This window comes from Delphinapterus leucas, chromosome 8 (assembly GCF_059928025.1).
Source record: "Delphinapterus leucas isolate spDelLeu-1000000601 "Yukka" chromosome 8, BTC_Dleu_Yukka2, whole genome shotgun sequence".
Taxonomy (NCBI): Eukaryota; Metazoa; Chordata; class Mammalia; order Artiodactyla; family Monodontidae; genus Delphinapterus; species Delphinapterus leucas.
Genome location: NC_143136.1, coordinates 46,653,927 through 46,672,981, shown reverse-complemented (window position 1 = coordinate 46,672,981; position 19,055 = coordinate 46,653,927). Strand labels below are relative to the sequence as shown.

The following is a 19,055-nucleotide window of genomic DNA, read 5'->3' as shown; positions in this document are numbered from 1 at the left end:
ATAATACTCATTTTATTAAAGTGGACATGTGGCTATGTGGAGTTATAGATGATTTTTATTTACATATTAATACTCTATAAATATGCAACATTTTTATTGTCAGAAGAAAGTAAATACATTAAAGTTTTGTGCATTAGAAAGCTTAAAGATATTTTGGTATAATCCTTTAAAATGAAAGCTTAGTATGTAAATATTAAAAGAATAAAATATTTTGTTTAAAATTGATTTTTTTCTATGAAGACACATTAAAAGGAATTACAGTTAACATATCTGGCAATATTATCAAAATGTAGTTGAAAAGGGGACACTTACTTAAATCATAATACTGTTTCTTATCATAAATAGAACTCATTCATACTTTCATAGATTAAAATTCATTCATAATTTCAATATAATTATTATCTTAAACACTAGTGAATTAATAGGAAGAATGTCCTCTATACCTTTTTTACAAGTCTTAAGACATGCTTTTTTAGAGGTAAAATTGTTTTCATTCCCTCCACATCCACTGTACTTAAAAGGGCGGCATTTCCCAATGATTGAATTGTAGTAGAATCTACTCTCATTGGCTTGACATAATCCTCTGTCTGCTGGGCTCAGACACCAGGAGGGGCCATAAAATTCTAAAAACATCAAGAAAACATGGTAAGCCATATATGATAGTTAATCTGAAACTTTCATATTTATTGTTTATAGATTAGTCTTGTGGCATGTTTATGTAAAACAGTAATCTGAATGAATTAAAGTAACAAAATTCATGTATTTCAATTCCAGGAAAATGTTTAACCAATCTCCAAGTGTCCACTATACTGACACCTTTCTCCAATAAATGTAAAAGTAGGTACATTTGTTAAAGGAAAGGAAAAGAAGTTGTACACTTCTTTTCAAATGCTACTCTTTATGTGACAAAACTAGTTGTACATAATACAAACAACCACTATTCAACAATTTAATTTGTGAAAATTTATTAACCATATCAATTTTTAAAAAAATTATCATTGTTTACATATCATTTGTTCATGAGTATTCAACTTTGCAAAAAAAGTCCTGATGAGCAAAATCCTTACTCATTGTATGACACAAACTGAAGCTGAGAAAGAGTTCTTTCCCTGACTAAAGTTCTGAATGATATAACATATCACAATTTAAAGCGCAGGGAATCAGGTATAGCAAATTCTAACCTTAAGCTTTGGAAAAGGAGCTCAGAAGAGATGATCTGGCTTAGTAATAAAGTTTTCTTGTGAATTGAACCATCAGTTCTAGATGAGTTAGATATTTTTGCAAAGGAAGGAATATTGCTAAAGGCAGGAAAGGTCAAACATTTACAGGTTTAAACCAGACAGACAGGCTGGTCTGTCAATGGGACCAACCACTTTCAAAAACAGAAGGAAAAAAAACATGCAATTAGGGTAATGAAAGGATAACTCATTTCCTTAAGGCGAAGCAGAAAAATGGTTTCAGCCCAATGATAATTTTTAGCTCCTTCTGGAATTCCTGTCAGTGAGGGGAAGCTGGTACTCTTCAGTAGCAGAGCTAAACTGCTTGATATTATTGGTAAATCAGTACTGCAGGTAAATTGGTGGATGGTCAGGAATCAATAAAAGAGAGCTTTGGTGGCTTTGCCAAGTAGTGAGATGTGGTACAGCAAATGCAGATGGAGAGGATTTGCTAAATGTACATCACTGGCAGAAAATAGAACTTTGAGGAATCCAGTAGCAATGAAGGCAAATAGGTTGTGCAAAAAAGCAAGAAGTGGTTTGATGGCAAGTGAACCCCAGGTGAATAGACTAAAAGAGAAATAAAACAATTTGAGAAAAAAATGAAAAAGATCTTAAATTGATAAACACAATTTTATAACCTCCTGCCTTCTATGTATTTAAATATTAGAGTGTCTTGATATAACGTCTCATGTAAAGAGAAATTCTGGAACATATAAGAGAAGCAGTGGGAATACTATGGGAATAATTTATGATAAAACATTGTAGAAAGGTGACATTTTCTGTCAATTCAAGAACTGAAATCACATTAAAAATTTTTGTATTATTTAGTCTTTGACTAGGTGTGTAGACACTGATTTTTTTTTTTTTTTTTTTTGCGGTACGTGGGCCTTTCACTGTTGTGGCCTCTCCCGTTGTGGAGCACAGGCTCCGGACGCGCAGCCTCAGCGGCCATGGCTCACGGGCCCAGCCGCTCCGCGGCATGTGGGATCTTCCCGGACCGGGGCACGAACCCGTGTCCCCTGCATCGGCAGGCGGACTCTCAACCACTGTGCCACCAGGGAAGCCCTAGACACTGATTTTAAAAGAAACTCCTAGGATCTATAAAACATCATTCAAAATCATGTAGTCTAATTTATGTTTGGCCTCACCCCATTTGGGGGTTACAGTGCATGATTATTGCCATCATAAATCAAATTTAAAATGTACTTGGTGAGAATGTGTGCTTAATTTTTTAGAAAATGTCAAGGTCTTTTTGCCCCAACAATGGCTCAAGTAAGAGGAAATTTCTAACAACCTAGGAGAGATATGTTCTAATTGAGTCCAATATTGTGCAAGCTTTTCCAATAGGAATGTTGTGGATTCTCATTAATCCACAGCCAAGAATATGAGATGATGAGATGGTTATCAGTTGCCACCACTTCTAATTCCATGAGTCATCCAAAGTCATCACCTATGTTCAGAAACAAATGAAATACCCCACAAGCAATTAGCCTGATTTGAGAAACAGAGAAAACAGAGGAAATTGCTATTTTTTGAAAAATTATCCTCAGAAAGCACCCACAGATGCTTCATAGTATATGTGTAAGTATGATGATATGATTTATACATCAATTTCACTTTAGCATTTTGTACACAAGATGTCATTAGCCCTCAGTAAGTTGAAAATAATAATATGGATGTACTTGTAAGTTGTACACTTCTTTTCAAATGCTAGTTATTATGTCTTAATAGCAATGGCCTACCTAAAGTTCCTTATTCCGGGACAGAGAGAGTTTTCTGATGACAGGGAGCAAAATCGTCCTTCTTTTTGCTTACAATCTAGAGTAAAACTGGCCCCATAACAAAATCAATGCCATTTCAACTTGAGCAAAAGTTGGCTTGGATATCTGGGGCTACAGTCCCTAGATTAAAGGTAACAAGGGATGTGTCTCTGTTATCACAGGCCAGGAGCCTCAAACATCTTGTGAAAGCTAGAACCAAAATGATCTCTCCAGTGGGATCTGAAACCATGGAGCACACACCACAGTTTTGGTGGAGAGATGTACTGGAGCGTCTGTATTCCTTTGACGACCCAGTCTTCCAACAGTTTGCCACTGACCAAATCTACTCAGAAGCCAGAGAAAGAGCATGAAGAAGGCAGGGGATTAGTTTGAAAGCAAACAGACAGTTGACAGCACAGATCCATCAAAAAGAGTTTTTCTACCTGTTAAATTGTCCCAGGCATCAGATTGCCTCTACCCGAAGCTCTTTGTGACTTCTGAATCAGAGGATGTGTGGAATGCTGCTTTCTGACAGCCTGGCATCTGGTGTGCAGACTTGAATTGTCCCTCTTACCAGATAGCAGCTCCTACTCAGAAAGTGTCTGTCCATGACTGACCCGATGACAGCTGTTTGTCTATCTCATTTATTTGTCCTGTTTTAATCACTACCTACACAGATCATCAAACACAACTCACATTTGACCCAGGTCAATATAGAGAAGTAAGAATATTTTGATTAGGGGGTTAAAGCTTGAAATTAATCACTAAGAATGTTGTATTTTAAATTTTAAAAATTATGTATTTAATAATGCAATAAATTATCATCAGTTGGGGATTCTTCATAATGTCATTACTCTTCAGAAACATGAATTATACCCACTACATAAACTAATCTATTTCTCCTAAAATCATTTAAACTCTAAGCAGTTAAGACTATCATTGGATTATTTTAGCATAAACAACAGAATTAAACTAATGAAGCAGATGGTTTCTCAAGGACATTTTAGCTCCAAGGATTTTTTGGGTCCTTGATTATCATCTGATTCAATCTCCAAAGGTGAGGAAATAGAAATATTTTTGCCCCCTGTGAGGAGATAAGCTTGACTGTTTTCAATTAACATATTTATTCTAGATAAACACAGGCACTCACCTATTCAAAATCCAGACTTTGATATCTACAGTGAAAGAAAATATAAAGATTTTGAAGTAGTTGCACAATGTGATATTTTGGTCTAGATTATAATTATTCACAGAAATTTAAGATCGAATAAAAAGACGCTAACCTGACTTCTGTTCTTTTCCAAAGTAATTTAATAACCAAATGCATTCTGTCTTGATCTCGCCATTAATAACAATTTGGATAGCTTCCATTTAGAGGGTCTATGATAGATTTCAGAATTCAGGATCCACTTATATTCTGCCAGGAGCTGCCATGATGTAGTATGACTGGTAAACTATAAGGTGATGCTCCAGAGCCAATGTTATATGTAAAGTGCCTTATGCAATTGCTTTGAAACTTACACACTAAACTTTGAATTTTGTACTCACTTGAATCTTTACTATGGTGTCTCTCTTACTGTCCCATTTTACATGCCTATATTTAGGCTTTTATTTTACCAACGAACTTAGGTTTTAGGAACTACCTCATCACTTGTTGAATAAATTATTTTTTGTCTTCTGAGATTGTTTTAGGGAATTGAATAACAAATCTTTCCTTTGAACAACAAATTCTTTTTTCCCATAATTTTATTGTGAAGAAAAAGATAAAGATTTTTATTTTCTAATTATACTTTATCATTGTAAAATGTTGAAATAATATAAAAGTATGACAAATATAAAACAAAAGTTCTCCATAATTTGACCCTTGTCCTTTAAACCACCACCAGTGGTTTGGGAATATCTTCCCCCAAATCGTTTGCATATGCAAACATATTAGTATACTGTTCTGTCTCATTATTATATTTGATAATATTTTCTGGCTTGTTTCCACATTTCTTCATCTGTACACGTCATTCTTTTTTTTTTTTTTTTTTTTTGCGGTACGTGGGCCTCTCACTGTTGTGGCCTCTCCCTTTGCGGAGCACAGGCTCCGGACGCGCAGGCTCAGCGGCCATGGCTCACGGGCCCAGCTGCTCCGCGGCATGTGGGATCTTCCCGGACCGGGGCACGAACCCGTGTCCCCTGCATCGGCAGGCGGACTCTCAACCACTGGGCCACCAGGGAAGCCCTACTACCTCATTCTTTTTAATGTATGCACAGTATTTAATTTTTTGAATTGACTACAGTATATTTAATCCATTATTGTGTATACATAGATTACTTCCGTTTATTTTTTTCAGTTCCAGACAGTGGCTCATGAACATCCTTATATACTGGTTCAGATATTTCTAGGAGATATTTCTAAAATTAGAATTGTGCAAAAGCTATATTCAATTTATAATTTGGTAGATGCTGTTGCCTTTTCCACTAAAAGTTTACATAAATTTATACCTTTACAATAGTGTTTAAAAGTGCCTAAACAATTTAACAAAAAGAAAAGTGCCTAAAAATTTTAACAAACTTGGACCTTACTGCATTGTATTTATTTACCATTTGTTGCTTTTATTTTCTCTTCATACCCACAAAAGTGGAAGTAATTGCTCATTACTCAAATGTTCTGCGAATTTACAGAAACTAAGGTGCCATTGATTTTAAGATGCACCATTATTTTATGCACTGTTTATAAAGAAAAAAAAATACAATTACACTGTTACATACCATAAGTTACAAGTTTCATCATGATCTGAACCATGTTAAAACATGGAAAAATATGTACCTCACAATCAATAAAATATGATAGTTTATCTTTTTGTGTCAACACCCCAAAAGTAAGCACATACATATACATATATAAACACACACAAAAAGCTGAGAGGGTATGTAATCAGTGGGAAAGGTGATCACTGTAGAGATGTTTTTATGAGGTAGGGAGCTTAGAGTTTACAACTCTGCAAAATAGATTCTTTTGTGCTAAGCCATTCTATACTGCTGGGGATCCTCCAGAAGATACTTTTACAGTATTTTATTTACTTCATGATGAGTTGGAAACAAAAATAGCAAAGAAATAGTAAAAGGAAATATGTTAGAATATTAATGGTGAGTGTCTCCACGTAATGCAAATATGGCTAATTTTTTCTTCTACTTTTGTATTTTTTGCAAGTTGTCTTCAATTATAATGCTCAAATTATGTAATAATAAAATATATAATAAATATTAGAGATATTATATAATAAAAATATTTTTAGGGGGATACCAGTGTTATGGGGTCATAAAGAAAGGCTAGAGATTATAATCTATTTCAGATTAGGAATGAAGAATAAACCTGTCACTTGTAAATTTACTATTTACAGATAGTAACTTTGTACTATAGGGAAAGCATGTATCTCCATTCACTAGGTAGAACTGGTGTTAAATGGGTAGAAACTGACATGCCATATAGAAAAGAGGGCAGGCAATGGGAAAACAAGCACTATGGAACTTTCTTTTTTCTGTGTGTACTGGGCCACTTAGCTGAGGTTGAAATGTAAAAGGTAAGCTGCCAGGACACTTGAAACTGAAAGGTCATGGGGAAATAGACTGTCAGAAACCTTGCCCAGACAATGAAGCCCCACAGATTAAACAGGAGGAAGGGAAATTAGGTTGATATTTATTCGGTTGGATTTCCTTGCCTAGATATTGCCTAATCCATGGACAAAGTTCACAAAACTATTTTCATCCAGGGATTTTTCTAAATAAAGCCACAAAGGAAGAAAGCCATAGTAAAATCACAAATTATGAGACTCTTATGAGTAAACTTATACTAAGATAATTATACCTTATAATACATTAGAAAAACTTTTCTTCATATCTGCAACATTGAAAACCCTATAAAATTTTAGTAAAAGGTGAAAAGTAATGCTTATTTAGTCCCTTGATCAGCTTTCAAGAAATTTTAATAAGCAAAGGAGGTAGAGGGAATATAGGTGAAGGAAAGCACAGGTCCGAATATTCCTGGTTTGTTGAGGTACTTCACAAACTCCAAGCTATCTGAAGAGCAGAGTACATGGAGAGTATAGTGGGACACAAGGCTGGAAAAGCAGATTTAGACAAAATTAAGAAGGTCCTTGAATACTAATATATTTGGTTTTTATGACGTAGATATTAATAAATGACTGAACATATAAAAGGATGAAAGAGACAAATTCTGATCTATCTTTATGCATGAAACAAACACAATCAGGCATGTGTCAGCTGAATCCAGTAGGGGACTTGCAATAGAGGAGAATATAAGATAACCCTAACTAAAGCAGTTACAGTGGGAATGGCTAAAATTAAGCACCAGAGTGAATGTGGGTAGTGAGACAGCTAGAAAGAAGGTAATTCTAATATTTCTAGACTGGTTGACTTAGAAGATGGAATATTTCTAATGTATTATGAAATATAATTAGAGTATAAAATATAGTCAGTAGTTTCAAAATTTGTCATTTTATCATGGCTTTCTTTCAATGTGGCTTTACTTAGAAAATTCCCTGAATGAAGATGGAATTGTGAACTATGCCTATGGATTAGCCAGCACATAGGCAAACAAGTCCAAGACGTTAGATAGAAGATGGAACTCAGGTTTTGAGAAGACAGAAAATTTTAATTTTGACAATCCTTCAGTGCAAGTACAACATCATGACTATGTCCTCCCTTCATCTATGTATGCCCCTATTTCTCAGGCATGCCTGTAAAAGACAAAACCACCCTCTTATTTATTATTATTAAACTCCCAGTCTGCATGACAAATCCTGTCATATAGAAGGCACTCAATTATTATTGAACTGAATCGAAATTTAGAAACATAACAGATCTGTACCTAAAGTCATAAGATAAAGTTGGAAACACAGGTTTGCAAGTCCTCTGATTAGAAATAAGACCCAAAGACACGAAACAGGTATTGGCATTTTATAATTATGTTTGAATTTTACAAGTGCTTTATGTTATTTCAGGTAATCATAGTATTAAGTATATTAAATACAGACACTTCAAATCAAGGTTACATACTTTAGTTGTATTAAAAATTATTACTAATAAAGTGCATACAAATGATACCCCTGATTATTTTATTTTTTCCTGCTTTAAACCTCTGTTGATACTGGATAATCATTGATACCACCATCGTGAAAAATTCAAATATTAATACCTTTGAGCTCTTATTTGTGCTAAACACTGGGTTAAGATAAGTCATTACAATCTTCCCCGAAATGTTATGAGCTATCACTCTTCACGTATAACAAATGAGGCACCTGAGGCTGAAAGTTGTGTAATTTTTTTCAAGGCCACAGAGAGAGTCTGCAACAGCAGAACTGGAATTTAAACCACATCTTTCTGCCCATAAAGCCAATGTTCTTAACCACTATGATATGTCTTCTGAAAACTATTTAGAAAACAAAAATAACTGAGCAAATATATTTAATAATTATCAGGTAAAATGAAAGTTGTCACAACTTATCCTTTATGTTTCATTCTCAAAGTCTCTGTTCTTTGAAGCTCAGATTCAGTATGTCTTAGAAGCTTCTTACCCTCAGTTATGTGAGTGGAGTTGGAATTTATCAAGTTTGTACAGGAGAAATATACCTAATCAAAACAGGTCATCAAACAAGGAGGCTGAAGACAAGTTTTGGGAGTAACAGTGCTGAGCCAAACTGTATTCAGAGAGCTCAAACATTTGAAGGCAAGAATTATTGAGTTGGCATGTTCAGCCTGGGCAGATTCTAGAAATAGACCAAAGTTCCAGGATTTTATGCCCTCTCTGATCATATTTGCACTGGCCAGTTGGATCCATTTAATAGCATTAAGATGTGATAGAAAACTAGAAACCTCATTCTGCTGTGTCCCTAGGAAAGATAAAGCTGGAATTTTCCTAAAATATACATTTTATATCAATGCTTCTCAAATTCATTCCTGCAAAGATTGTCCAGCATTCAAATAGAAAAAGGGCAAAGGCTTACACGCAACACAGAGTAGCACAGGGTTTTCTAACCTATTCCTATCTCATTCCTAACATGTCCTATAGCAGTCCATACCAAAATCATAATATAGGGATTTTTCCTTTTTAGCCAAAAACATGTGCCATCAAATAAATCAATGAATTAGTATTATTAATTTATTAGTTTGTAGTTTGTATTGTATTTTTGAATAAGTTGTTTTGATTTATAGTTGTGTAATGGTCACATGCCAAAGAAGTTTATTCCTACCATTTTACTTGTTCATATAAAATTAATGTCATTCAAAATAATTTGGTTTTCAAAATGGAGGTCTGTGAATTTTCTCTTTTAAAGGTATCCATATATTTAGAAACACTTCTCTGGAGGAATCTTATGACTGGGGCAAAAAATTTATCCTTGTTAAAACCAGAGATGGTTCAGGAAGAAAAGGATTAGCAAAAGTAGTCAGTGGTCACCTAGAGTGACTATAGTCAGATGGCAGCACTCTTGGCAGAGATGAAGTGCTACATTTTTGTTTCTCACCAGATCTCCTGCCAAGAAATAGTAGGTCTGATGAATCCTTACCACAAGTTGTTATCAATTTTTGTAAAGCCAGCTTGAAGGCACCTGATTCACCACGCAGGAATATTTAGATTATGAGGGAAGTTTCTGTGCTTCTTGGTTTGAGAACACAGTATGAAAAACAGGATACTTCTTTGGGACTATGGAAGCGGGTTGTTGATGAGTGGGGTTTTCCAGAATTGTTGACACTGCTTAGTGATTAACTGTGGTATACAGCTAAGTGTGTAACTCTTCAGTTGATGGAGGTCATTTTCTTTCCAAAAAATTTCCATGGTTGTAATAGTCTCCTTTATGTAACCACATCTTCAACAAGAGGCCAAATAGGTGACAACATTCTCTTGCAAATCTGTAAATTGACCATATCAGTAATGGTGTTTGGTGTCAATCAGGCAATTTCCGAGCATAACACCTCTTCCAGAAGGCTGATAACCAAAATTTTAAAAAAGATGTGTGTGTGTGTGTATGTGTGTGTGTGTGTGTGTGTGTGTCTTTTCTACCCATTTTTTTCACATATATATGGAATCTGGCCACTAGGTCATACAATGAATACAGTCAGGAGAGACATAGAGTTCCAAGTACCCAAATGGCCTTCAGAATACCATCCAATCATTCTCCCTTGACCTGGAGGCTGCCAGGAAGCAACATGGAACTAGGTCAGGTATATAGATGTTCATTTTCTTAAATAGCAAGTACCAGACTGGGTTGGCAATAGACTTTTGAAGCCTACTCAAAGTTTTTCTTTCCGAAATATCATATAGCTGGTGTAGTTCCAAGACAGCTATTAAGAGTTGATATACAGGGGCTTCCCTGGTGGCACAGTGGTTGAGAGTCCGCCTGCCGATGCAGGGGACATGTGTTCGTGCCCCGGTCCGGGAGGATCCCACATGCCACAGAGCGGCTGGGCCCGTGAGCTATGGCCGCTGAGCCTGCGCGTCCGGAGCCCGTGCTCCGCAACGGGAGAGGCCGCAGCAGTGAGAGGCCCGCGTAGAAAACAAAAAAACAAAAAAAACAGTTGATACACAGAAGCAAAGGAAGCTATGAGCAGCAGAAGGATAATCTACTTTTTTCATGAATGAGTCAAGTCCACTCAAAAGGCCCAGTACCAATATGAACACTTGAAAACATTAGTTTTTCTTTGCTAGTTAGATGTTTATCAAAGAGCTATATTGAGAGGAATATATTAACTCTATGCATATATTAAAACTTTATTAATAGTATCCTATGAAAGGCATCACATATACCATATAAATATTAAAGAAATACCAAAAAACAATTATTAACATATGCATAAAATGCTATGTAATCTTAAAATGAATATGGATGCATGAATGCAGATGTTCAGAAAGACTTGGTAAGTGTGATCAGCATTCTTCCAACCGTCATTTGTTCTTTCTGTTGTAACTGTGGATTACAAAATTAATAAATAAAAAAAATATTAGTCTTCTATCCTGTGCCTAACAGTGGGATAAACACTAGGGGAGGGAAGTCTACAAAATATATAATCCATGGTCTCTTCCTTCAAAAAACTTGTAATCTAGTCAGTGAGGCAGAGCTGACACATCAAGCAATATAAATATTAAATGAATCAAAATAAAAAGCCAGGGGAAAGAGAGAGGAAGAAGTCTTCCTTATGGTGGTAAAAAAGCAGCTTAGATACGATGAGGAAGGCCAGTGAGTTTTAGGTGGGAGAAAGCAGTGGATAACTTGTGTTTAATAATAATGAAGAGAGTGGATAATTTGTGTTTAATGACAATATCTATTCTGAATGGACAAAAAACTTTTTTATTTACAGGATAGTGAGACAAAATCTGGAATAGGTAGACAGATAACAGACAAATTTAAGCCAAGTGGATGAGGCTAAATTAACATGGGGAAAAAATGTATCCATTAAGTTAAAAAGCTTTTCTATAAAGCAAGAGAAATATGTAAATTTGCTTGACTCTAATATAATGAATGTATCTAAGTAGGCCAGTCATGTCAAAAAAGGTCATATCTTATACATGTTATATATAGCTCTGATTCTCCATCTCCGTCTTTTATGTCTACACATATACACACATATACATAAAATGTTTTACTTGACTTATGCCTGGTATATGACTATATTAATAATATATGTAGTATATCTGAGTTATAGCTGAACTCTGTGATATCTATTTATCCTCCTTATCTACCTATCTAATGTCTACAACATCTGGTTTGCCAGAGCTTGTATTAGTTCATGCTTATTTTTTGGTATATCATGTTCCAACATATTGTGCTTTTTAAAAATTGAAATGTTTTAAAATAAAACTATAATATTTATCCACCAAAATTACAAACCCAATTTTCTGTCTATATGTATATATTTTAAATAAATAAAATTTTTTTTTAGCATTCTCCTTTCATTTCTATTAGCATCCCAGTTTGGTTGACATATGATTGTTGTAATCTAAACATGAAGGATTGATAGTCTGAAGGAAACAGGTTAGACTGAAAATGGAGAAGATGAGAATGGACATTTCATCAGAAAAAGCAATAGAATTTAATGACTGACTAGAACAGAAGTGATCAAAAGAGATTACCAAATGCTCAAGCTGAAATAAATGGAAAACTGGTGGCAGAATTCTGAAAATTTGGAAAGCTGGAAATAATGATAACTATAAAGAAAATTTTTACAAATAAAATTCTTTTGGTTTCAAAGCCCCATGATACTTCTGCATGCCAATATTCTCAGTTTGTTTCTAGGAAACACATTTGAACTGTTTAAGTTCCCACATATGTATTTAGCTCTATTGTGAATTCTCTTTTAAAGGTTAATTGTAATTTTTTTACTGTATATGTACTGAAGCACTTATTTGAATAATTAGAGATTTTATAAGTGGTTGAAATACCACCTTTTCCTGCAAATGGGAATTTACAAAGAGTTGTTTTACAGATGAGAAACTAAGACCTGGGAACTAAGGCTTGTATTGCTCTGAATTACATGGGTAATAATGATAAATCATACTTATGTAGCACTCAATAGGTTATCAGGTACTGTCCTAAGCAAGTTATGTATATTGACTGATTTCACCTCACAATAAAACCTATGAGGTAAGTACTATATTATTAACATCCTCATTTTGCAGTGGGAAAAAATAAGGTTCTGAGAGGTTAAGAATTATCTTAAGGTTGCACAGCTAGTAAGTGAAAGAAATGGGATCTGAGACCAAGTCTTCAGGCTCAGAGTCATTTCTCTTATCCACTATATTTTAGTGCCAATCCCAGCAGGAAAGTCAAGAAGAACCAGTTGTGACAGTCTTTCATTCTGAAGATCTTACACAGAACTGCATACATTTAGAGATATTGTGTTAGAATTATTTCTCTCCCACATGTACTGAGCACATATTTATTGTAACTATGCAGAGATCCTCACAATTCAGGACAAAAAATCAAAATCAAATAATTTGCTCTCACTTTTGCACAGGGCCATGCTTACAAAACATTTATAAAAAATCTCTTTAGGGCTTCCCTGGTGGCACAGTGGTTGAGAGTCCGCCTGCCAATGCAGGGGACACGGGTTCGTGCTCCGGTCCGGGAGGATCCCACGTGCCGCGGAGCGGCTGGGCCCATGAGCCATGGCTGCTGGGCCTGCGTGTCCAGAGCCTGTGCTCCACAACGGGAGAGGCCACAACAGTGAGAGGCCCGCGTACCGCAAAAACAAAACAAAACAAAAACCTCTTTAAGGAAGAGCAAGTTTCAATATTTGAGGTCCCCTATGTAGCCTATTAATATTGAAATATGGAAATGAAAGGAGAAAATTAAACCTCAGTTGTGCTTAATAAGCATTCAAATATCTTGAGTCAAGAGGGTTCACTGGAAAATATATATTCTCATGCTAATTTGCAATATTATGGTTGAGAATAAATAGCAATTAAAAAAAATTACCAAACCATTTTCCAGTAACATTGAACAAAATTTCTAAAATGTTTTTCTATTATCATCAGAAAGAGAAACATTAAAATTATATTTATAAATATTTCACTTAATAACAACACAATCTAGCTATATTTTTGGAATATTCAAATACCTGAGGATTGTTTTTAATGAAAAGAATTTTAAATGAATGCTATTCTATTTGTATTGCAGGGCATATTCTTATTCCTGTACACTGAATCAAAACCTTAAAGGGTTTACATCTTTTCAAAAGAACCTAATATCCACGGAGAACCTTACACATTTGCTAAAACGTTGAACAAGTTTTTACATAAACATAGAACTGTATTTTCTTAAATTATTATAAAATGTATTTATATAATTGCAAGCAGTGACAGATGTAATACTTCACTGCTCTAATTATAAAATCTAAAGACTGAAGGCATTTTGAATATACTAACTCCCTCTGAAATTTTGCATGCCCTTTATGACACTGCAAGTACTATTGGAACACTATTTGAATGCCTGCAACTTGGGGAATTTAGTCACTGAAGCACTCATTCATTTTTGAAGACCTCACATTAAAAATAAACACTTTACAGAAAGAAATTTGTACTTTAGATTTCATTCATTAATTCTGATTCTTAGGCTGGGTTGAGGGAGATAAGGAACCGGGGGGATATGGACAGGGAAGACTGAAATGGAGAAGATTGAGTGAGGCATGTACAGAATTTAATTTTCCTTTCACATGACAGTGTTTCAAGTACTGAGAGTATATATAATGTTCTCTCTTAGATCTCACATCTCCTTACACTTTCCAGTCCTAAGTCTCAGTCCAGTGACTTCTAAGGTATGGCATTCAGGGCTGAAGCAAGTCCACAGACATCATCAGGTCAATGTAGGACTATATTCCTCATTCTAGATAAACCACAGACAACATTTGCAGTCCTTTAAATCCATCTGGGCAGAAGTTTTGCTTGCTTGTTTGTTTTTTGTAAAGAAAGATGCTCAAAGACATTCTGGTTCTGAACCCCGTCCAATTCTGACACATGGCTGGGGTAGAGAACCTGTGCCCCAGACACTATGTCTCTTTTTACCCTAAGGCTGAAATTTTAATAGCCGCAGAACTCTCAACACATGCCACCTTTACGTTTAACACTTATACGGACTGCTTCTAAGCAAAATCTCCAATTTCTGAATAAGCACTTGTGACTTTTTAAATTTAGAAAGAATTACATTCATCCCATTAACTTTCAACTTTTTAGGTTGTTTCTGTCTAGATATTTGTGGTGTCTGGTTATGTTTTCCAGTATTTCCATTATTTTCCCAGCTCTGCATTTTTGTGAGCATATTTCCTGTATGTTTGTTTAAATTTGACAAATATGTTGACAGGACAGAGTCCAGAAAAGTGTTCTGCATACATCCAAAAGAAAATTCTCTCAGAGTGACATAGCCTTACGGATGGTTAGTCACCGAATTCCTAATCTGTCCTGTGACTAACACCAGAGAACTTCTCCAACGCTATGCTCAATTTAAGAACACTTTAGGGGGGGACCTTGAAGATGGCGGAAGAGTAAGACGCAGAGATCGCCTTCCTCCCCACGGATACACCAGAAATACATCTACACGTGGAACAACTCCTACAGAACACCTACTGAAGGCTGGCAGAAGACCTCAGACCTCCCAAAAGGCAAGAAACTCCCCACGTACCTGGGTAGGGCAAAAGAAAAAAAGAAAAAACAGAGACAAAAGAATAAGGACGGAACCTGCACCAGTGGGAGGGAGCTGTGAAGGAGGAAAAGTTTCCACACACTAGGAAGCCCCTCCGCGGGCGGAGACTGCGGGAGGCGGAGGGGGGAGCTTCGGGATCGCGGAGTAGTGCACAGCGACGGGTGCGGAGGGCAAAGCGGGGAGATTCCCGCACAGAGGATCGGTGCCGACCGGCACTCACCAGCCCGAGAGGCTTGTCTGGTCACCCGCCGGGGCAGGCGGGGCTGCGAGCTGAGGCTTGGGTTTCGGTTTTGGACGGAGCGCAGGGAGAGGACTGGGGTTGGCGGCTTGAACATAGCCTGAAGGGGTTAGTGCACCACGACTAGCCGGGAGGGAGTTCGGGGAAAAGCCTGCACCTGCCGAAGAGGCAAGAGACTTTTTCTTCCCTCTTTGTTTCCTGGTGCGCGAGGAGAGGGGTTTAAGAGCGCTGCTTAAAGGAACTCCAGAGACGGGCGCGAGCCGCGGCTAAAAGCGCGAACCCCAGAGACGGGCGCGAGCCGCGGCTAAAAGCGCGAAGCCCAGAGACGGGCGCGAGCTGCGGCTAAAAGCACGAACCCCAGAGACGGGCGCGAGCCGCGGCTAAAAGCGCGGACCCCAGAGACGGGCGGGAGACGCTAAGGCTGCTGCTGCCGCCACCAAGGGGCCTGTGTGCGAGCACAGGTCACTCTCCACACCCCTCTTCCGCGGAGCCTGTGCAGCCCGCCACTGCCAGGTTCCCAGGAACCAGGGACAACTTCCCCGGGAGAACGCACGGCGGGCCTCAGGCTGGTGCAACGTCACGCCGACCTCTGCCGCAACGTCACGCCGCCTCTGACGCCGCAGGCCCGCCCCGCACGCAGTGCCCCTCCTTCCCCCCCCCACCCCCGGCCTGAGTGAGCCAGAGCCCCCGAATCAGCGGCTCCTTTAACCCTGTCCTGTCTGAGCAAAAAACAGACGCCCTCCAGCGACCTACACGCAGAGGCAGGGCCAAATCCAAAGCTGAGCTCCTGTGAGCTGTGAGAACAAAGAAGAGAAAGGGAAATCTCTCCCAGCAGCCTCAGAAGCAGCGGATTAAAGCTCCACAATAAACTTGATATACCCTGCATCTGTGGAATACCTGAATAGACAAGGAATGATCCCAAATTGAAGAGGTGGAATTTAGGAGCGAGATCTATGATTTTTTTCCCTTTTCCTCTTTTTGTGAATGGGTACGTGTATGCTTCTGTGTGAGATCTTGCCTGTATACTCTTGCTTCCACCATTTGTCCTAGGGCTCTATCTGTCCATGGTTTTTAAAAAAAATTTTTTTCTCAATAATTAATTTTAATTGTAATAACTTTATTATACTTTACCTTCGTTCTTTCTTTCTTTCTTTCCTTCCTTCCTTCCCTCCTTTAGACAACGAATCACCCCAAATTGAGGAGGTGGTCTCTGAGAGCAAGATTTATGATTTTTCCCCCTTTACCTCTTTTTGTGAAGGTGTATGTGTATGCTTCTGTATAAGATTTTCTCTGTATAGCTTTGCTTCCAACATTTGTCCTAAGGTTCTATCCGTCCCTTTTTTTTTTTTCTAAATATTTTTTAATTCAATAACTATATTATAGTTTATTTTATTTTTACTGTATCTTCTTTCTTTCTGTCTTTTTTCCTTCTTTCCCTCCCTCCTTCCTTCCTTCCTTCCTCCCTCCCTCCCTCCTTTCTTTCCTTCTTTGCTTCTTTCTTTCTTCCTTCCTTTCCTCCTTTCCTTCTTTCTTTCCTCATACTTCTACTAATTCTCTCTACTTTTTCTCCCTTTTATTCTGAGCCGTGTGGATGAAAGGCTCTTGGTGCTCCAGCCAGGAGTCAGGGCTCTGCCTCTGAGGTAGGAGAGCCAACTTCAGGTCACTGGTCAACAAGAGACCTCCCAGCTCCACATAATATTAAATGGCGGAAATCTCCCAGAGACCTCCATCATAACACCAGCACCCAGCTTCACTCAACGACCAGCAAGCCACAGTGCTAGACAACCTATGCCAAACAACTAGCAAAACAGGAACACAACCCCACCCATTAGCAGAGAGGCTGCCTAAAATCATAATAAGGCCACAGACACCCCAAAACACACCACCAGACGTGAACCTGCCCACTAGAGAGACAAGATCCAGCCTCATCCACAAGAACACAGGCACTAGTCCCCTCCACCAGGAAGCCTACACAACCCACTGAAACAACCTTAGCTACTGGAGACAGACATCAAAAACAACGGGAACTACGAACATGCAGCCTGCAAAAAGGAGACCCCAAACACAGTAAGATAAGCAAAATGAGAAGACAGAAAAACACACAGCAGATGAAGGAGCAAGATAAAAATGCACCAGACCTAACAAATGAAGAGGAAATAGGCAGTCTACCTGAAAAAGAATTCAGAATAATGATAGTACGGATGATCCAAAATCTTGGAAGTAGAATGGACAAAATGCAAGAAACAGTTAACAAGGACCTAGAAGAAATAAAGATAAAACAAGCAATGATGAACAACGCAATAAATGAAATTAAAAGTACTCTAGATGGGATCAATAACAGAATAACTGAGGCAGAAGAACGGATAAGTGACCTGGAAGATAAAATAGTGGAAATAACTACTGGAGAGCAGAATAAAGAAAAAAGAATGAAAAGAACTGAGGACAGTCTCAGAGACCTCTGGGACAACATTAAACGCACCAACATTCGAATTATAGGGGTTCCAGAAGAAGAAGAGAAAAAGAAAGGGACTGAGAAAATATTTGAAGAGATTATAGTTGAAAACTTCCCTAATATGGGAAAGGAAATAGTTAATCAAGTCCAGGAAGCACAGAGAGTCCCATACAGGATAAATACAAGGAGAAATACGCCAAGACACATATTAATCAAACTGTCAAAAATTAAATACAAAGAAAGCATATTAAAAGCAGCAAGGGAAAAACAACAAATAACACACAAGGGAATCCCCATAAGGTTAACAGCTGATCTCTCAGCAGAAACCCTACAAGCCAGAAGGGAGTGGCAGGACATACTGAAAGTGATGAAGGAGAAAAACCTGCAACCAAGACTACTCTACCCAGCAAGGATCTCATTCAGATTTGATGGAGAAATTAAAACCTTTACAGACAAGCAAAAGCTGAGAGAGTTCAGCACCACCAAACCAGCTTTACAACAAATGCTAAAGGAACTTCTCTAGACAAGGAACACAAGAGACGGAAAAGACCTATAATAACGAACCCAAAACAATATACAAAATGGGAATAGGAACATACATATCGATAATTACCTTAAATGTAAATGGACTAAATGCTCCCACCAAAAGACACAGATTGGCTGAATGGATACAAAAACAAGACCCTTATATATGCTATCTACAAGAGACCCACTTCAGACCTAGAGACACATACAGACTGAAAATAAGGGGATGGAAAAAGATATTCCATGCAAATGGAAACCAAAAGAAAGCTGGAGTAGCAATTCTCATATCAGACAAAATAGACTTTAAAATAAGGACTATTACAAGAGACAAAGAAGGACACTACATAATGATCAAGGGATCAATCAAAGAAGAAGATATAACAATTGTAAATATTTATGCACCCAACATAGGAGCACCTCAATACATAAGGCAAATACTAACAGCCATAAAAGGGGAGATCGACAGTAACACATTCATAGTAGGGGACTTTAACACCCCACTTTCACCCATGGACAGATCATCCAAAATGAAAATAAGGAAACACAAGCTTTAAATGATACATTAAACAAGATGGACTTAATTGATATTTATAGGACACTCCATCCAAACACAACAGAATACACATTTTTCTCAAGTGCTCATGGAACATTCTCCAGGATAGA

The 19,055-nt window shown here is 37.4% G+C and overlaps 1 protein-coding gene across 2 annotated transcripts in view; it reads right to left on the bottom strand.

Annotated features, from left to right (window-relative positions):
- Positions 1 to 19,055, bottom strand: part of TFPI (tissue factor pathway inhibitor) — a 47,188-nt gene that overhangs the window by 4,202 nt on the left and 23,931 nt on the right. The window contains exon 6 of one of the 2 annotated variants that reach the window (XM_022567226.3): positions 444 to 623. In XM_022567226.3, the coding sequence (XP_022422934.1) occupies positions 444 to 623 (180 nt within the window). Of the gene's footprint in view, positions 1 to 443; positions 624 to 9,824; positions 10,951 to 19,055 lie in introns of those variants that run through there. The other variant, XM_089916580.1, reaches the window with a different exon arrangement.